Below are 19,749 nucleotides of genomic sequence, written 5' to 3'. Positions count from 1 at the left end.
GTGTGTCTCTCAGTGTGTGTGTGTGTGTGTGTGTGTGTGTGTGTGTGTGCATTGGCTATTGGTTTATTTTGTTACTTTTAGTAGGCCCATATGATATCTTGTGCTAGGCCTATCACTTCGAATATTAAGTGTAAATCAACCCCAGGCTGCACTTGGCTGAATTTGACATAATTTCAGATTAAAAACCATAGATGGCTAAAAAAAATCCAGGCTAGGATGATGATCCGTAACGACAGATTAGAACATTTTTAATTAGTTTGTAGTAGCTAGGTGTGTAAATGATCAAAAATCAGTAGCCTGACATTAATAGAGGCTTGGGCCGGCCCTGATCACAGATAAACAGGCTCTAGGGTATTTAGAAAAAAAAGAAAACAGTGACTACAAATTAGCCGCCGGCCGTCCTGGGCTACCGGCCGTTCTTCTCCAGAACACACAGGTGTCCAGTCCGTCCCTGCAGCTGCACTCGCTTCGGCAATTTGTGAGCAGAGGCAATGCTGCTCCGACGTCTGCTCTCTCTGTATGAGCGCGTCGCAGAGCCGCACATACAGAGCACATATCCGCTCATCTTTTTTTTTTTTTTTGAGGAGTTGGCGCTTCTGCATGCACCAACAAACTGGCTTGCACACCACGCCACGCGTGTAAAGGGAGGGCTGTGATTGGAGTGCGGGACGTTGGCACAATCCGGGACGGTTGGCAACCCTAGTTCCAGGTGTGTGTGTGTGTGTGTGTGTTCCAGGTGTGTGTGTCAGACATGAGGCAGCAGCTGTGGATCAGATCAGTGTCGTGTTAATCTCCATATGTGACAGAGCTGCTAATCTGAGTGTAATCACTGACAGACGCTACACACACACACACACACACACACACACACACACACACACACACACACACACACACACACACACAGAAACACACACTAAAACACACACACACACACACACACACACACACACTAAAACACACACACACACACACACACACACACACACACTGAATAACAAACAGCAGGTCGTCTCTCTCTCTTGGTGTTTTCACAACACTGTATTTAGCTACTGTGCAGATGTTTGGAAACAGTGATCAATACTATCTATCACTGATCACTGATCACTGATCGATCGGTGCAGAAGGTGAAGCTGAACATTCAGTTTCTGCAGGTTGAACACACACACACACACACACACACACACACACACGGACCATCAGTAGCTACACACTGAGACAGGAAGTGAGGAGCTGATCAATAACTTCAGAGCAGCGTTAGAAACTCTGATGGTTCAGTTGGTTCAGTTGCTTCACTCTGTCAGACTGAAGCAGGTTTTTAAGTTGATTGATTAAAGACTAAAGATCAAACTCTGATTATTGATCTCATATAAACATGGTTCAGTGTGATGATGCTGCTCTGTTATTATATTATAATCATTATATTATTATATATTCACTGTGTTTGCTCACTCATCCACATCAGTGCATCCAGGTGCTCCAGTCACTTCCATGGCTGCAGGTGTAGAAACCTCTAAACCAACCACCTGGCTGCAGACTGCTTAAAGGAGAATTCCGGTCATTTTTGACCCCTAAATCGTCCTGATGGTCACCCAGTGTTACACCATGGCTACCCGGCGCTAGCGATAGCCACAACGCTAACCCATGGGGGCAATTGTTTCAACCACAACAAACAGTCAGAAAACAATCAGATATCTCTGGTCCATGACTGGAATCCTTAGAGACACCACTGAACTCATCTAGTGTAGAGTAGAAACAGTAGAAACTTTGTGTTTTTAACTCTGAAACATCCCAGAAAGACATTACTATCCCATCACAGAGAGAAACTAACACTTTGTCCTTGTTGTGATGATTTCTTTACTACAATAAAACGGGCACTGCTCCACCGGTTATTTTAGTAAAGAAGTCATCACAACAAGGACAAAGTGTTAGTTTCTCTCTGTGATGGGATAGTAATGTCTTTCTGGGATGTTTCAGAGTTGGGCTATCTGAGGTGAGTGGCTGGGAACAACCCTCCATTCCGACACACCTCCACTTCGACACCCCGCTGTTCCGACACCCTCCCCCCCCCGCAGCTGTCCGATGTCCAAGGTGCTGAACCGCGTGACGTTGTTTACACTCTGTGTCGCGGCTTGTCTGTGAAACGCGCTGCTCAGGGACGGGGCAGATCTGTCCCACTTGCTTTCTCCCCGACTTCGTTGTTGGAGATCTCCCACACAGTAATAGAACGAATCGCCTTGTTGTTTATATTCTACTTCCGGGTAGAAAACCAGAGCGTCAGTTGAATGAGATCAATAGTAACGAACGAGAGTTTAGCTATATATCATATTTTTCACGCCCTATCACCGTTTAGACAAATCTGAAATGATTGAAGAAACATTACTATTTCTGTGTGTGTGTTTTGTGTTGCTATGTGTTGTATTTATTCAGTTTGGGGGAATCACAGTGTCTAGAAAGCATCAGTGGCTCAGCTGACAGGGACAGCTAACGGTAGCTAAGCTAACGGTAGCTAAGCTAACGGCAGCTAAGCTAACAGCAGGACGTCAGCTGTTAAAACCCTCCCGTTGTGGGACACGACATGAAACTACTCCAGTTAGCTCAGTCCAAGGGGGCAGTTGTCGGTCTGAGAAGTGAAGCTCACTTCCGCGTTCAAAAAGCTGCAATCCCCCGGCTGTCGCTGGGGGCTGGCTCCAGAAGGGAGCAACTCCAATCAAGCCCCATGTTAAAATAGCCGATTTTACAGCTTAAAAAAACATATTTACAGCCTGGTACATTTTATTTTTTTGGTCTCAATCGATATTTTCTACCCCCGCACACACTCTGAGGGGGGTGAATTTTTTTTAAACTCTACCGTTTTACTATTATTAGGGTTAAAGTTCTGGCCAATCAGGGCGCAGAACCGTTGAGTGACAGGTCCGGCGACCGCTGCTACAAGGCCAGTGGGCGGGCTCTCGGCCGGCCAACGGCCGCACCGCTCCAAATATGGCAAGTAGAATCCAACATGGCGCGGCTCAAACCCCCGTAGTAGCGGCACAAAACAGACTCCTCCAAACCAATGGGTGACGTCACGGACGCTACGTCCATTCTTTTTACAGTCTATGGCTCTGTCATGTTGGAACTCAGATATCCGCTGGAGAAAATATTTGTTCATGGAGCGTTTATTGAGTCACTGAGTTATTAAAGTTAAACAGGTAGCTAACCGTTAGCCCGGCTAATCTATGATAACCATGACTAATTACAAAAATGTGCACACAGAAATAGTAATGTTTGTCCAATCATTGGTTTTATAAACTTTACAAACATCAGATTAGTCTAAACGGCGATATAGTGACGTGAAAAAGTAGATATAGCGAAACTCGTCACTATTGTTCGAATGCTGGTTTTCTACCCGGAAGTAGTTGTAAACAACAAGGCGATTCGTCCTATAGAAATACACTTTTTTCCTCCCCCCCTCGCTCCGCTCGAGCGCGGCTGAACCCGGCTTGAGCTCACAGGGCGCGAGGCTGCTGCAGCCGCCGCTCGTGCTGACAGCTGACTGAGGGAGGTGCTTTGGTTGGGTTCAGGCAATGAAGAAAGGAGTTGGTTAAGTTTAGTAAAAAGACCAGGTAGAGGCTAGACAGGCTAGAAGCATAATGAACATTATGTCATTAATATAAAGTATTTGTTTGTTTTGCAGTTAATTATGCACATGATCCGTTTGACCCCAAAAAGGAAAAAAGGATCAATGCGCACTGCGCACTGGGGGTTTCCCCCACTGGCCTTTTCGGAATAGCGGGGTCTTCAGAAAAAATAGAAAACCCCGCTATTACGATGAATGGAAGTCTATTGTCGGAAAGGCGGGGCTTCGGAAAGGCGGGGTGTAACCTGAGTGGCTACATGCAGAAACACAAAGTTTCTACTGTTTCTACTCTCCACTATATGAGTTCAGTGGTGTCTCTAAGGATTCCAGTCATGTACCACAGATATCTGATTGTTTTCTGACTGTTTGTTGTGGTTGAAAGAATTGCCCCATGGGTTAGCGCTGTGGCTATCGCTAGCGCCGGGTAGCCATGGTAACTCTGATTTGCCTGCAGCAATTTTAGTCGCATTTTTTGCTCCAACCAACACTGGGCGACCATCAGGACAACGATTCAGGGGTCAAAAATGACCGGAATTCTCCTTTATCTGTGAAAGAACGGGTTGTTCTCAGTGGATTCCAGCTGCATCCAAAGCGCCTCTGGCTCCTCCCACTTCCTGTCTGACAGCTGCTGTTGCCAAGCTGAAGAGATGAACATGAGCGAGCTGAGCAACTATGGAGTTACATTTCTGTCTTTAATATTCAATCAAAAAAAAGTTGATTTAACCCAAAAAGATATTTTCAATCAAAACAAACTTCACTTCAATTTTTTTTTTTAAATTGTGTTTGAACCCTTTTTTTCTTTGATTGAAAAGGTTTTTGCATTGAATAATAAAGATGCAAATATCCTACCCATAATATGGCCCAGATACAAAAAAAATGACTTTAATCCAAAAAAGTATTTTCAATCAACTAATATCTAACTCAACTAAATCAAAGAAAAACTTTTTCAATCAAAGGAAAAAAAAAAGTGCTCGAATGCAATTTTTGGGTCTCAATATTTTTTTTTTTACATTCAAATCATCTTTTTTTCTTTGATTTAAATGTTTTTTTTAGTTTTTCATTGAAGTGAAATGTTTTGGGATTGAATAAATAAAGACACAAATTGACTCTCTCCCTCTTTTCAAAACAAAAATCAAAACCCACCTGTTTCAAATTGCCTATCCACCCCACCACCCCTCACCCTAACACTTCCCTTTTATTCTGCACAGTTTTATTTATTTGATCTTTTCATTATTCATTGTTACTGATGTATTTATTGTTGTTTATTCTGTGCTTTTTAATGTTGTTTATTCCGTGCTGTGTGTTTTGTTTTGGTATTGTTTATTGATGATCTATTCTGTGTTTTCTGATGATTTTAACTGCTGTAAAGTGTCCTTGAGTGGCGTGAAAGGCGCTTTCTAAATAAAAAAATAAAATAAAATTTATTAAATGTAGCTCCATGGTCTCCATGGCGACGGACACACCTGCTGTTCCTGTTTGTTTAACCTGGTTGCAGCGTCTGGACTCGTCAGGTTTAATCCCTCGGTGCTGCTGCTTCACGACTGTTTCCCTGCAGCAGCAGCAGCAGCCTTAAAGGGATAGTTCACCCAAAATTCAAATTGCACTCTATGACTTATCTACTCACACGACATGAGGGTGAGTAGATAATGAGTGCAATTTGAATTTTGGGTGAACTATCCCTTTAATGAGCTCACATGGTGCTAATCAGATCATTATCACTAATCAGCATGAAAACCAGCGGCAGCACAGATCACACACACACACACAGACACACACTGACACACACACACACACTCGTCTCTTTGTGTTGAAGGAAACATGTGAAGCTGCGTCACAAATCACACACACACACACACACACACACACACACACACACACTGATGTCACTTCCTGTTGTGTGTGTGTGTGAGCGACAGCTGCTGAGATTCACCTCTGTCTCTGTCTGGTCAACAACATGAGTTAATGAGACTTTAATCAGGATGTTTGGTCTCAGTCCGTCTGTCAGAGACACGCAGCTTCACGCAGCTTCACTCACGTAGCTCCTGTAGCAGCAGCTTCACTCAGCAGAATGAAGAACATCTGACTGCTGCGTTCACACCAAAAGCCGGTGCATATTCTCATTTGTCCAGGTCATAGTATTAAAGGGATAGTTCAACATTTTTGAAAATTGGCCCATCGCCATGATCCCCCTAGTAATAGCAGTAGGTTCGTTACCTTTAATTGTTGGTCCAAGCTGCTTTTAGATCGGGGGAGAAGAATACCGAGCGGCGCAGCTACACTACGGAGGCTAATGGAATTTCTTGGTTTTGCTCATCAAACTCAGCAAATACACAACCAAAAAACTCAAAAACGCTGTGGTGGACAAGTTGTGACCTGCACATTCACCACGCTATGAGATAATAGCGGAAAGTTGCGAGATGGAGTTGTTTTAGAGGCAAAGTCGGACTTTACACTCTAGACGGCTGCTCGGCGGAGTGATTTCAAAAGCGCCTGTTTACTGCAGATACGTCCGTATACTACGGCACTGGCTGAGGTGCGCACACTGTGTCCCTCCGACCAGTGGTTCACTGAAGAAAGTAGTTCCGAGTATTTGCTTCACTTCTCTTAACTTTCCGCTATTATCTCATAGCGTGGTGAATGTGCAGGTCACAACTTGTCCACCACAGCGTTTTTGAGTTTTTTGGTTGTGTATTTGCTGAGTTTGATGAGGGAAACCAAGAAATTCCATTAGCCTCCGTAGTGTAGCTGCGCCGCTCGGTATTCTTCTCCCCCGATCTAAAAGCAGCTTGGACCAACAATTAAAGGTAACGAACCTACTGCTATTACTAGGGGGATCATGGCGATGGGCCAATTTTCAAAAATGTTGAACTATCCCTTTAAATGGAAAGCAACTGGACTTAGTTATTTGTCTAGGAAGACGTTTCACCTCTCATCCAAGAGGCTTCATCAGTTCATGTAGCATCTGACCAGGCTGGGACTGGTCCAACTATCTGGTGTGGAGACTCACTATTTAACCTCTTGTGTGGGCGTTCACAAGGGTGATGATGTCACTGGTTCCCTTTTGTGCTCCAAGTGCCAACGACAGTCGTTTAAATGACTGCCTTTGATGGAAGGTTGGTTTGGACTTTGTTAGTGCCCTATGTAAGGGATAATGTATAGTTCGGAGGTTGTTATGGAGAAATAAACCCCGACAGGTTGTATGGAACCCCGACGCGAAGCGGAGGGGTTCCATACAACATGAAGGGGTTTATTTCTCCATAACAACCGACCAACTATACATTATCCCGCTTATTACACGGTTTACGAGTGAAATAATTAATTTGAAACATAATGTTGATCAAAATACGACTTTCATCGATTTAAAATTGCATTTAGCGAATCTGCAAGACCGGTCACTTCCGCTGTTTTGCCGAGTCTCCTCCCGTTCGTGCATTTGAAGCCTTTGATAATCAATCAGTGGATCGATGGATTACATACACATGTTAAGATGTGTGTATTGTGTGTAGTCGTATCTGTCATAAACAAGAGATTAACTTTACTGTTTACGGGGTGCGTTTGTGTCGCGGAGCCGCGGTGCCAGCTGCACCGAGATGAGAGGAGGAGAGCTGTGACACCGGGTCAGAGGCTCTGATCAGCAGGTCTGGTTTCCAGCCACGATGTGGAGGAGCCTCCACTCTCCTTGTAACAAGTTACCAGTCATTTATCTAACATCACTATTAGTCCGAAGCTGTTTAATGACGGTAAAAATGAAACACAAGGTAAATATCCTACATAGTTTCTCTTTTCTGTGCTGCGCTGATCAGAGCGGCTTCCCTAGCAACGGTCTGTTATACATGACGACGGTCCGTTATACAGAAATAACAGACCGCAGAACGCAGCGCTGGACCAATCAGAGAGCAGCATTCAATAGAGCCGTGTAATAATGTGTTATAACAAGCTATACAAATAAAGTTGCCTTGCCTTGCTTTACTGTCCATGTGAGTCTCATGCAACGTGACGAGTTTACGGTTTTCCATAAAGGACAGAAACATGGAGGGAGCAGCAGCAGAACTGGTCATTTTATGTCCTAGCCTGATGTAAAGCACTTTGGCTTCCCCTGTGGTTATTTAAATGTGCTATATAAATAAAGTTGATTGATTGATTGATTTTAAGAGGATCGTTGTATTTCACAGCAAAACTTCACTGTCACATGTCAATGAATGGATTCACTGCTGTGTCCAAAACAGAGAAGTTAGAAGACTAGTTGGAAAGTTGGAAACAAGGTTATTGTGGCCAGAACTGTTGCTATGTATGTTGATATGTATGACATGGAAAAGATGGAAATATATTGTTAAAAATGTAAAGTGAATGTGTCATCTGTTATGTCTTTAGGAGATCATTTCATCTTCCACCTGATGAACTGTTCATTAAAGGGATAGTATCATTTTTTTTAAAGTGGGGTTTATGATCTACAAATAGCCCCTAAGTACTTTAATTGCAGTAGAAGACTCCTCCCGTTAGCAACGCCAGCCCATAATAGCCCTGCCCAGAGATTTACAACATACAGTGTTGTGAACAGACCCAAAGAAACGGCCTATTTTCACGGCCTAAAAGAGGTTTTACCTGAAAACAAATACACAGTTCCATTGTTCACTATAATATAATTTTTTCCAGCCCTTCAAAGTGCAGGAAAAACACAGTTTTTATTTGGACCTAACCAACTCACGTATCCCTCCGCCCAGGGTTAGCACCCGCCAATCAGCAGTTGGTTAGGTCCAAATAAAAACTGTGTTTTTCCTGCACTTTGAAGGGCTGGAAAAATTATATTATAGTGAACAATGGAACTGTGTATTTTTTTTCAGGTAAAACCTCTTTTAGGCCGTGAAAATAGGCCGTTTCTTTGGGTCTGTTCACAACACTGTATGTTGTAAATCTCCTTTACTAAATAAATACATGTAATAACAAAAGAGTTTAACGATAAGAGAGAAAAGCTGCTTCATGTTCCTCCTCAGTAAAGTCTCTGTGTCTCTGTGTCTCAGACTCATTAACTGTGTTTGTCTCAGACTCGGAGCGACGACGTGAAGCTATAGGCTACTGATCAGATCAATAACCTCAGATCTCAGACCAGCCAGCTCATCTCTCTCCTTCCCAACAGGAAATTAGAAACTGGACCTGGATCAGATAAAAGCTCCACACAGGAAACAGAAGATGAGACCTGCAGCTGGTTCATATCCGACAGGAAACTCACCTGAGATTCACTGAAACCGACTCTGAGATGAGATGAGATGAGAGTGAGTCAGAGCAGCTGCTGCTTCACCACCACCATGCTGCTGCTCTGACGCTAGAATAAACCAGCTGCTCTGCTGCACCTGAACACACCGCCACATACCTGGACTGTTTCACACGGTTTCAACAAACCCTGAATTAGAAAATCAAGATTTTAGGCCTTAAAAAGTCTTAGGGATAGTTCACCCAAAATTCAAATGTCACTCATCATCTCATCATTTTCTCTTTTTGTTTTTGGGAGCTGAAAATATTTAGTTCTGTTCATTTGAAGTATCACAGATGATGATGATGATGATGATGAATCTTTAGCTGCTCGGTTTCTGCAGGTTTCACCAACTCAGATTTAAGACTTTAACACCTTTTAAAGACCATTATGAATGAAGTTTAAGACCTATAAGCGTACAAAAGAAATGCAGAGTCACAAAATGACTTGCAAAGTGAACTGGCTGAAATAGGCGAAGTTGCGTGTTGGGCTCGTTTGTAGTTGTAATAAAGCAGATAAAGCAGAATGAAGTGTCGTGGGAGCATCTTAACAATGGTTAAAAGTAGAGGACAGAGTCAATGCTGCATTACTTCTCTCAATATGGAAAACATTACAGTTTAAAACACCTTTATATCAATACAATCAGTTAAAACACAATCATGATTCATATAGCCTACATATGCCACCAGACGGGCAACACGAGGCCGGTTCACGCTTCCTAAACCAAACACCAACTTTCTGAAGCACACAATAGAATACAGATCAATGAAATCATGGAACTCCTCTAGAAACTAAACTCACACACAAACTAACATTCAAAAAGCAAATAAAAAAATATCTTGGAATTTCATATCTGTAAAATAACATACGCACACATACACATGCACACACACATACACATAAAGGGTCTTATGTAGCGTAACAGGGTCTCTTGTTGTCATCTTCATTTGTTTTACCCTCTTATTTTATTCTTTTTATTTTATTTTATTTTATTTTATAACTGCTGTACATTGGAGTTGTCTTACACAGGTTCTTTGATGTGGATGATAATCTGATGGTACAGATTTAATGTAAGATTTTGTTGACTTTTCTTTATGTTGTGATTGCAGATTTATGTTTAAATGTACTGGTTTTAACTGTGGACCCCAGGAAGACGAGTGGCTTCTAGAGCACAGCTAATGGGGATGATCCTAACAAATAAAACAAATAAAACAAATTAGTGAGCATTTGAGGTAGAAAATTAAGACCTGGCTGTCTAAAACAGTTTAAGACTTGAACACAATACTTAAAGGGATAGTTTACCCAAAATTGAAATGTCACTCATTATCTCCTCCCCCTCATGTGGACTAAGGGCTGGGAGAAGTTTCAGAGTCCTCCGTGGCTTCTCTGAATTACAGGGGGTCTCGGCGTAGCAGTGCATGTCCAACTGTCTTCGTATAGACTTATTTAATTTTTTTCGGGACAATTTCGCCTTTCGGGGCTTCAATAAAAGAGGGACATTACAGACGAGCAGCATGGAGGTATTTGGATGTTTTTTGGTGTGTCTTTTTGTTATGAAGACAGTTGGTATCCATTTGCAACCGTTATATGGACATGCACTGCTACGCCGAGACCCCCTGTAACTCAGAGAAGCCACGGAGGACTCTGAAACTTCTCCCAGCCCTTAGTCCACATGAGGGGGAGGAGATCATGAGGGAAATTTGAATTTTGGGTGAACTATCCCTGTTCAAGTCTTAATTTTCTACCTCAAATGCTCAATAAGATGCTCCCGCGACACTTCATTCTGCTGTATCTGCTTTATTACAACTACAAACGAGCCCAACACACAACTTCGCCTATTTCAGTCAGTAATTTTGTGACTCTGCATTCGCTTTGTACGGTCTTAAACTTCATTCATAAAGGTCTTATAAAGGTCTTAAAGTCTTAAATCTGAGTTGGTGAAACCTGCAGAAACCGAGCAGCTAAAGATTCATCATCATCATCATCATCTGTGATACTTCAAATGAACAGAACTAAATATTTTCAGCTCCCAAAAACAAAAAGAGAAACATATTTAGGATTTCTATCTCTTAGGGGAAACAAATCTAATCTAGGCTATCAATAATCAATCAATAACAGGAAGCAGATTTCCTTCTGTAAAACACCACCTGGGGCTTTTATTTTATTTTATTTTGACAGTCTACACACGTGTCGATCATCCACCTCATCAACCACGTCACAGCGGCAGAACCTGTGACGTATGCGGGACGTCACACCTGAGCAGGTAAACGTAGAAGCAGCCTCCTCTTCCTCACTGTGTGTCACCGCTGTTTGTGTTGCTGCCTCAGTGTGTGTGTGTGTGTGTGTGTGTGTGTGTGTGTGTGTGTGTGTGTGTGTGTGTGTGTGTGTGTGTGATGCTCAGTGATGCTGACAGACGTGCAGCTGCAGTCGGAGCCTCTGAAGCCGCCGACTGACCCACTTTCCCCGGGACAGGACGAGCTGCTCGCTGCCTGCGACCGTCACACACACACACACACACACACACACACACACACACACACACACACACACACACACACACACATACAAACACATTGCCTACACATGCACAAACACACACTCTGTCTCCACCGTGACTAATATCGAACTGAAATCGAAGTTGCGTGATGCTTCAGAATGTGGATCAGAGAGTGAAGGATGTTTTAGTATTTAGGCCTATTCATCTATTTATTATTCTATCTATCTGACTGTGCATTTGGAATTCCGTTGTACACACAAAGTAGCCTACACAATGATAATAAAGTATCTATTAATCTAGAGCTGAATGTGCTGTGATTGGATGGTTAGTTCTGTCTGAACAAAGACGCAGCAGCAGCAGCGGAGCGACATGAAGCGGCGTGAAGCGGCTCGTCGCTGCGCCGCTGCCCCGGATCGGAGCTCCTTACCTGGGCCAGGCCGAGCAGGCAGAGCGCGGGGAGCAGCAGCAGCAGCCGCGGGGGGAAGGGGAAGCAGGGGGACATGCTGCTGCTGGGTCTGGGTCTGGGTCTGGGTGAGGCTCGGAGCTCCGGGTGCTTTCTGCTCTCGGTCCGCGGCGGCGCATCCAAACAATGGCGCCTTCTCCTCCTCCTCCTCCTCCTCTGCAGCATCACTCCTCTCCTCCTCCTCCTCTCCTCTCCTCTCTCCTCCTCTCCGCTCCTCTCCGTCTGCGTCTGTTCCGCTGCTCTAACGCCGCTCCATCATCTTCATCTGCTTCTGCATCATCTTCCTCAGCACCGTGTTGTTACCGCAGCTCGACGCGGCCGCGCTGCGAGGGAAGAGGCCGAGCTGCGGGCGCCATGGCGCGGCCTGAGACGAGCTGAGATGAAGCTGCTGCTGTTAAAGCTGCTGCTGCTGCTGCTGCTGCTGCTAGCCCCGCCCTGCAGAGACACACACACCTCCCCCTCCCCCCGTCTTCATCCTCATCTTCATCAGCATTACAGCATGTGGTGTAGTCCAGTGGTTCCCAACCTTTTTCTTAAGGGACCCATATTTTTACCATTGAAAACGTTGGTTCATTGTGACTGATATTGCCCTGCTCAACTCAACTCAACTTTATTTATAGAGCCCTTTAAAACAACCACAGCTGAAACAAAGTGCTGTACATAATGCAACATATGGAAATAAAATAATTACTGCTGTATATTATGTATTTAATGTTTTAAAACTGTTGATATTCAGTCATCTATTGATATAGGCCTATAACTTATTTGTTTATCTATTTAAATACATGAATAAATGTTTGATGTGGCCATTGAATTTAGTTGATTTTGTCACATATATGAATTAAATGCTTAGCCTACTCATTTAACATTTTAATTACATTAAAATTATGAAACCCCTTAAAATCAAGAGGGCTTCGCGACCCCCCCTGGATCTTTGGCGCCCCCCAGGTTGGGAACCACTGGTGTAGTCATTCTGTAGTGGGTAAACTGCTTTTTAGGTGGTAAACTCAGGGCCGTTGCTAGAAATAGTAAAAATTTCTCAGAAAAAGTGGTAACATTTCTAAAAAAAAAAAAAAAAGATTAAAATTTTACAAGAGACTGGTAAAAAATTTCTCAAAGAAATTCTAGGAAAAGTGGTGAAATTTCCCCCAAAATATCATACTCCTATCACATAGACGCTGGTCCTCAAACTTTTTTATATCAAGGACCGAAAACTGACAAATTAGACCACGGACCCCCATTGGACAAAACACCAGAAATACACAAACAATCAATAGCCTATAGTTTAAATCAGGCGTAGCTACATTTTAGAAAAGATTAGCCTATAGAGAAATTTCTGGGGAAAAAAGTGGTACAATTTCTCCCAAAAAGTTGAAACATTTCTAGAAAAAAGTGGTAAAAATTCTCACAAAAACATAAACAAAACAGTAAAAAAAAAAATTGAAAAAAGAGGTAAAATTTAGCACTTTTCTTTTTAGAAAAATCTGGTAAAATTTCTCAGAAAAAGTGGTAACATTTCTAAAATTATAATAATTTTTTTAATTTTAGAAGAAATTGGAAAAAAAGTGGTACAATTTCTCCAAAAAAAAGTTAAAACTAATTTTTAGAAAAAAGTGGTAAAATTTAGCTAGGCTCATTTTTTTTTTTTTTTAGAAAAATCTGGTAAAATTTCTCAGAAAAAGTGGTAACATTTCTAAAAAAAAAATTTAAAAAGCTTTAAATTTTAGAAGAAACTGGTAAAAAAAAAAATTCTCAAAGAAATTCTAGGAAAAGTGGTGAAATTTCCCCCCAAAAAGTCAAACAATAATAAAAGAAAGTGGTAAAAGTAAAAAATAGTATATAGTAAAAAGTTTTTTTTTTTAATTGAGAAGAAACTGCTGCAGCTCCAGAGGCTGAGACACACAGGTCCTCCCCCACCCCCAACCCCCGTCTTCATCCTCATCTTCATCAGCAGACATGCAGCCATATAGGAAACTACCTAAAGCAAGATCTAACGCCATCAAGCGCACTGTGCTGTATAGAGGTATGAAAGAATGGAGTTCACTGCCTAAACATATCAAACTCACCACTAACATAAAGACATTCAAAATACTAATAAAAAACTATTTAGCAAAATAGGAAAACATGGTATATTTATATGTATAATATGTTGTATATTTTTATAGATATATAGATATATATGGGTTATTATAATGTGTTTGCTGCAGAATGAATGTATCTGCAATATGATATGAAGTGTAAGTTGAATAATGTATACAGATATAATATGTAGATATGGATGCAATATGGTTTAGTATGTGATGACTTAAAGCTCAGTAACGAAGTGGAAACACTCACTCTGATGTTGTTTTGTTAGGTGAGGCTTTTTTGTATTTTCTTTGTTTTTAATTTTTTTTTTTTTTTTTATATATAATGTCTGGTTTTTGTATTATTGAATGTATATTTGATACTGTTGGACCCCAGGAAGAATAGCTGTGGAATTTTTTTACCAGTTTCTTCTAAAAAAAAATTTTACTGTTTTTTTTTTGTTTTTTTTTAGAAATTTTGCCACTTTTTTCTAAAATGTTATAGTTGGTGGTGAGAATTTTTATATCAAGGACCCTAAAACTGACACAAATTAGACCACGGACCCCCACTGGACAAAACATTTTGAAGCAAACACCAGAAATACACTGTTTTATAGAAAGAGAAACAACCAGAGTCAATAAAACTCGGAGTAAAATGTAAAAAAGTGTCAGATAATCACATCTCCAGAAGTGTCACAAATTCCTACACACATGAACGCAACACGATGTTATGAACACGTGATGATTTAGATTTATACACAGAAAATACAGATAAACATTAATGAACATTATTAAGCATTAATAAACATTAATAAACACTAACACTGTTGCTGTTTATTATGGTCTGGTTTTGTCTCTATTGACACGTTGTTTCCCATCAGGACAATTCATGAGAGTGTGACGCCCTCTGCTGGTCACAGCTGCAACACACACACACACACACACACACACACACACACACACACACACACACACACACACACACACACACACACACACACACACACACACACACACACACACAGTAACTGGTAACTTTCTAAAGTTACCAGCCAATTCCACTAGCCAAATTTTTTCCAGTGAAAATAAGAGAGATTCTTTACGTTCGTGTTTTTGGCCTTGCTATCATTCTGACAACTGGAATAATTATGTAACACCTGGTTAAAAGGAAGAACCAGTTTAATGTAAAGTAAATAAAATGAAAACTTAGATGTGGGCCAGTGATCAGAAGATTAGATTCGCTCTGGAGGAATGGGTGTGAGTAGAAAAGAAAACAAACAAGAGGTCACTGTTAAATATTTAAAAAAGTAATCAAATTTATTTCAATGTGAATCGATTCTCTTCTTTTCTTTCTTTTTCTTATCTCTTTCTTTCAGAATCACATAGGCTAACAACAATAACACATAAGACAAAATCGAAATATACAAACTATTCCCTCTTTTCCCTTACAAATCCACCTGTCAGGTAAGTATAATTTGATGTCTAATTCTTAGTTTAGTGCTAATTTAGTTATTATTTTAATTGTCTAATTTATTTCTAGTTACAACAGTAACAGTAGGCTAATGAATAGCACAAAAAAATAATAATAATATCACAAATAAAATAAAAAATCTACTTCTGACAGTCCAGGTTCAGTGGGGTTTGACTCGCCACTTCAGTTCAGACTGTAGCTATTGTCCGACCATCTGAACTGAAGAATCAGGAAGTGGAAGTTGTCGATGAAGAAGGGGGTGATGAGGAGGATGAGGGTAACGATGAGGGGGTTGATGATGCGGGGGATGATGATGAGGGGGGGTGATGATCAGACTCACACACACACAAGCTCCTGGCCTGTGCAATACAGTAAACAATACAGCAGCTTTTCTATAAATGCATGAACTCTAAAACATTCTGGATTGACATTCAACACTTCATACGAAGAACAACCGGACAAGTGATCACTCTACAAGAAAAGGACATTTTTATTTTTTTTGAAAACAACAAGTTGGACAAAGACACAACATTCTCTATACAACTGGTAGTAGCTAGCCTACTTATGGCCAAATTTCATATCCACAATAAAAAATGGACAGAATCCAAACCAGCCTGGATCATTTCACACAAGAAATTCTCCAATATGCAACTACAATAAAAGACATTAAAGAACTTTAAGAACTTTTTACTAGGTAAATGGATTCTTCCAAATCTGGCAATGTTTATTTGTATTTATTTATTTATTTAATTTCTATTTGTAATGTCATTATTTGTATTGTTATTGTCATTTTTGTTTCTTTTTACATTATTGTTTTTGTTTCCTTTTACATTTTCCCCCTGTCTGCTTTGTCCACCTCTATCTCTCTGTATAATGCATAATGTTAACATATGCTATGTTATGTGCTTAGATAATTATGTTATGCTTACAATAAAGAAAAAAAAAAAAAAAAGCTCCTGGCCTTGAAAATACACAGCCAGTAGGAGAGACCGGGGATGATAGCAACACTTTTTGTTTGAGCGAGTGTAACTCAGTGGTTGTTGGTGCTACAGATCTCACATTTTGACATGTGGTTCCCATATTCATCTGCTGTAAATGACATACACTTGACTTTGATCACTTTTGTATATTATCTCTATTGTCTTTATTTGTTACCGAATCACTTTGCACTTTATTTCTTTATTTTTTTCTAATTTCTGTTCATTTTTGCTCATATAACATTGATTATGTACGCACTTTATCTCTTCTTTTTTTATCTTTATTTGTTAGCCATTGAAATTTGTCTTGTTGTAATTTGTTATAGGGGTGGAACCTATGTACAAGCCAACCGGCTTCGTTCCCTCCTTGCACCACTGAAATTTGTGTGCTAAATAAATAAACTAAACTAAAACTACTACTACACCATCACAGATTATGTAAATTATGTCAAACACAAAGAGGTATCTTGTTACAACCTACCCCAATACCGGGGTGAATTGTAACGCTACTTGAGGATGGATGTAACAATTAAATTATACTTAAAAAAAGATCCACACTTAAAAAAAAAAATGTATGCAGGCACTTTAATGAATAATAAAGAAGGAACCATAAACTTGTCAGAATACAAAAATAATGATAAAAAATAAATAGAAAGTATAAGTTAAATACAATAAAAATACATACAATAAAATCAATAAATATATATTAAATAAAATAAAGAATAATAAAGTAAACTGGTGTGTGTTGTGTGTGTGTGTGTTTTGTAGCCTTGGCGACTCGTCTCACAGATGTTCCTGGATGACTTCAGCTGCTCCTTCTGGAGAACTTCTGCAGGGACAAAACTGTACATACAACATGTCAACATAAGAGGAACAGTTACAACAGTTACAACCCTCCCCATGCCAGGCTGAGGCAGCCATTACAAAGATAACCATGTTTAGCATTTAGCTTCAAAGCTAGCACTAATGCAGCATATCAAATTAAACTAGAGAAACTACTTGAGCTCATGTAAGTGAAACAACTGTATCTACAACACAGTGGACACTATGCAAAAAATAGTTGTGATGGAAATATTTACTTTCTTACCTGAAAAATCGTGACAAAAAACAAAAAAAGTGATGTCAAATCAATTTGACTTAGGATCTGGACGGTCGACGTCTGGCTGGAATTGACCTACAAAGATAAATGAGATAAATGAGTTAAAATTGGTGCAGACGACCAGTAAGCTGATCTGTGCACTAAGTGTTGTTATGATGCTGCAGACTATTACTACCATCCAGCTGAGGATTACACTGAAAAATTAAAAGTATGCATTTCTGTTCTGTGCATGTGACACATGACACTTTGTTTAAAAAAAAAAAAAAAAAAAAAAAAAAAAAAGTTAACATGTTTCAACAGTGAAGGTTTTAAAGGACAATTCCGGGCAAAATTTTTGTTATTATTATTAATTAATAATCTATGTATTCTTGTTCTGTTGTCCTAATGCTTTGGTAATAATGTACAACACAGTCCTGTCAATAAAGCTTGTTGAATTGACATTGAATGTTTATTTTAATTGAGAGAAGGAGGGAGAGAGAAAGATGGAGGGAGGAGGGAGAGAAGAAGGGAGGGAAGAGAGAAAGATGGAAGGAGAGAGAGAAGAGAGAAAGGTGGAGGGAGTGAGGGGGAGAAGAGAGAAGGAGGGAGAGGAGAGAAAGATGGAAGGATGGAGAGAAGAGAGAAGGAGGGAAGGGAGAGGAGAGAAATATGGAAGGGAGAGGAGAGAAAGATGGAAGGATGGAGAGAAGAGAGAAGGAGGGAGAGGAGAGAAAGATGGAAGGATGGAGAGAAGAGAGAAGGAGGGAAGGGAGAGGAGAGAAAGATGGAAGGGAGAGGAGAGAAAGATGGAAGGATGGAGAGAAGAGAGAAGGAGGGAGAGGAGAGAAAGATGGAAGGATGGAGAGAAGAGAGAAAGATGGAAGGGAGAGGAGAGAAAGATGGAAGGATGGAGAGAAGAGAGAAAGATGGAAGGGAGAGGAGAGAAAGATGGAAGGATGGAGAGAAGAGAGAAGGAGGGAGAGGAGAGAAAGATGGAAGGGAGAGGAGAGAAAGATGGAAGGATGGAGAGAAGAGAGAAGGAGGGAGAGGAGAGAAAGATGGAAGGGAGAGGAGAGAAAGATGGAAGGATGGAGAGAAGAGAGAAGGAGGGAGAGGAGAGAAAGATGGAAGGGAGAGGAGAGAAAGATGGAAGGATGGAGAGAAGAGAGAAGGATGGAGAGAAGAGAAAGATGGGAGGGAGAGGAGAGAAAGATGGAAGGGGGAGGGAAAATTAAAAGTATGCATTTCTGTTCTGTGCATGTGACACATGACACTTTGTTTTAAAAAGTTAACATGTTTCATTTCTTTAAAAGCTTTAGTTCTGCACAATCAGTTTTTTCTTTGGTTTTCAAAAGCAGCGTGTTTGTCTCTCAGACACTTTAGATAGAAAACTGAAAATAAAATAATATTACCTACTACCAGTAGGCCTATCTGTTTAAATAAATGTACATCATCAATTCTTAGTTCAAATCTCCTCATTGATTTTTTTAATTCAACGTGTGATTTCCAACTCAAAGACATGTAGCCTCTCTGTGTTTCCTCTGAGAGGCGCTAACAGAAAGGGACGATCTTCGCAACATGATTTCTTCAGAGTCAGAATCAGAGTATCTTTGTCATTATTCTGGATAATGAAATTGTCTTCGGACCCACGGCTTAAAAACACAACATACAATACAGTAATAAATAGAATAGAAAAATAAAAATAAAGAATACAATTTGCACAAGTATGTGGGGGTGGCTGGGGACAGGGAAATAAAGTGCATTAGTGCAAGTCTGAGTGTGTCTGGGAGGGAAAGTACATGTGAGTGTGTGTGTGTGCGCGCGTATGCCACTACAAGGGGGCGATAGCCTTCACCGCTCTTACCCAGGGGGCAAAGCAAAAAAACAGACATGGAGCGTTGTAAAAGGTTTGACACCAGAAATGATCTCTAGGAACTTGAAGGATTAAAACCTGGGTGGACAACCCGGTCAACTAGCTGCTGGAAAGCTACAGGGGACAAAACCCCTTTCTGGGGTCGTTTTGCTGGTGAAATGATGTAAATGCAAATATTTAGCTACTACAATGACATAAATAGTCATACAACTATAACATTTGGCAGAGAGTATCTTGACACATAGGGGGAGGCAGGAAAAAAACATTCTGGGGTTTGTTGCAACTCCATTTTAAGATATCACCCTCAACATCCCAAAAAAGACAAAAAAAAGTACTGTTCGCCTGACAAATTCTCATGAAAATTATTATTTTTCAGCACTTTATGGAGAATATCTATGCCTAACATGTATATAGAAAACTTCCTTAATTCATAAGCTTCCATTTGAAACCAAGATAG

At 40.6% G+C, this 19,749-nt stretch overlaps 1 protein-coding gene across 1 annotated transcript in view; it reads right to left on the bottom strand.

The window, feature by feature from the left end:
- LOC311006488 (receptor-type tyrosine-protein phosphatase O-like) overlaps positions 1–12,174 on the bottom strand; it is a 43,168-nt gene extending 30,994 nt beyond the window's left edge. Inside the window, exon 1 of the mRNA XM_083999335.1 lies at positions 11,792–12,174. Coding sequence (XP_083855461.1) covers positions 11,792–11,992 — 201 coding nt within the window. The 5' untranslated portion in view covers positions 11,993–12,174. The remainder of the gene's footprint in view (positions 1–11,791) is intronic.
- Positions 12,175–19,749: the final 7,575 nt, after the last annotated feature.

This window comes from Trachurus trachurus, assembly GCF_905171665.1.
Source record: "Trachurus trachurus genome assembly, chromosome: 23".
NCBI lineage: Eukaryota > Metazoa > Chordata > Actinopteri > Carangiformes > Carangidae > Trachurus > Trachurus trachurus.
This window is presented reverse-complemented; position numbering and strand designations above follow the sequence as displayed.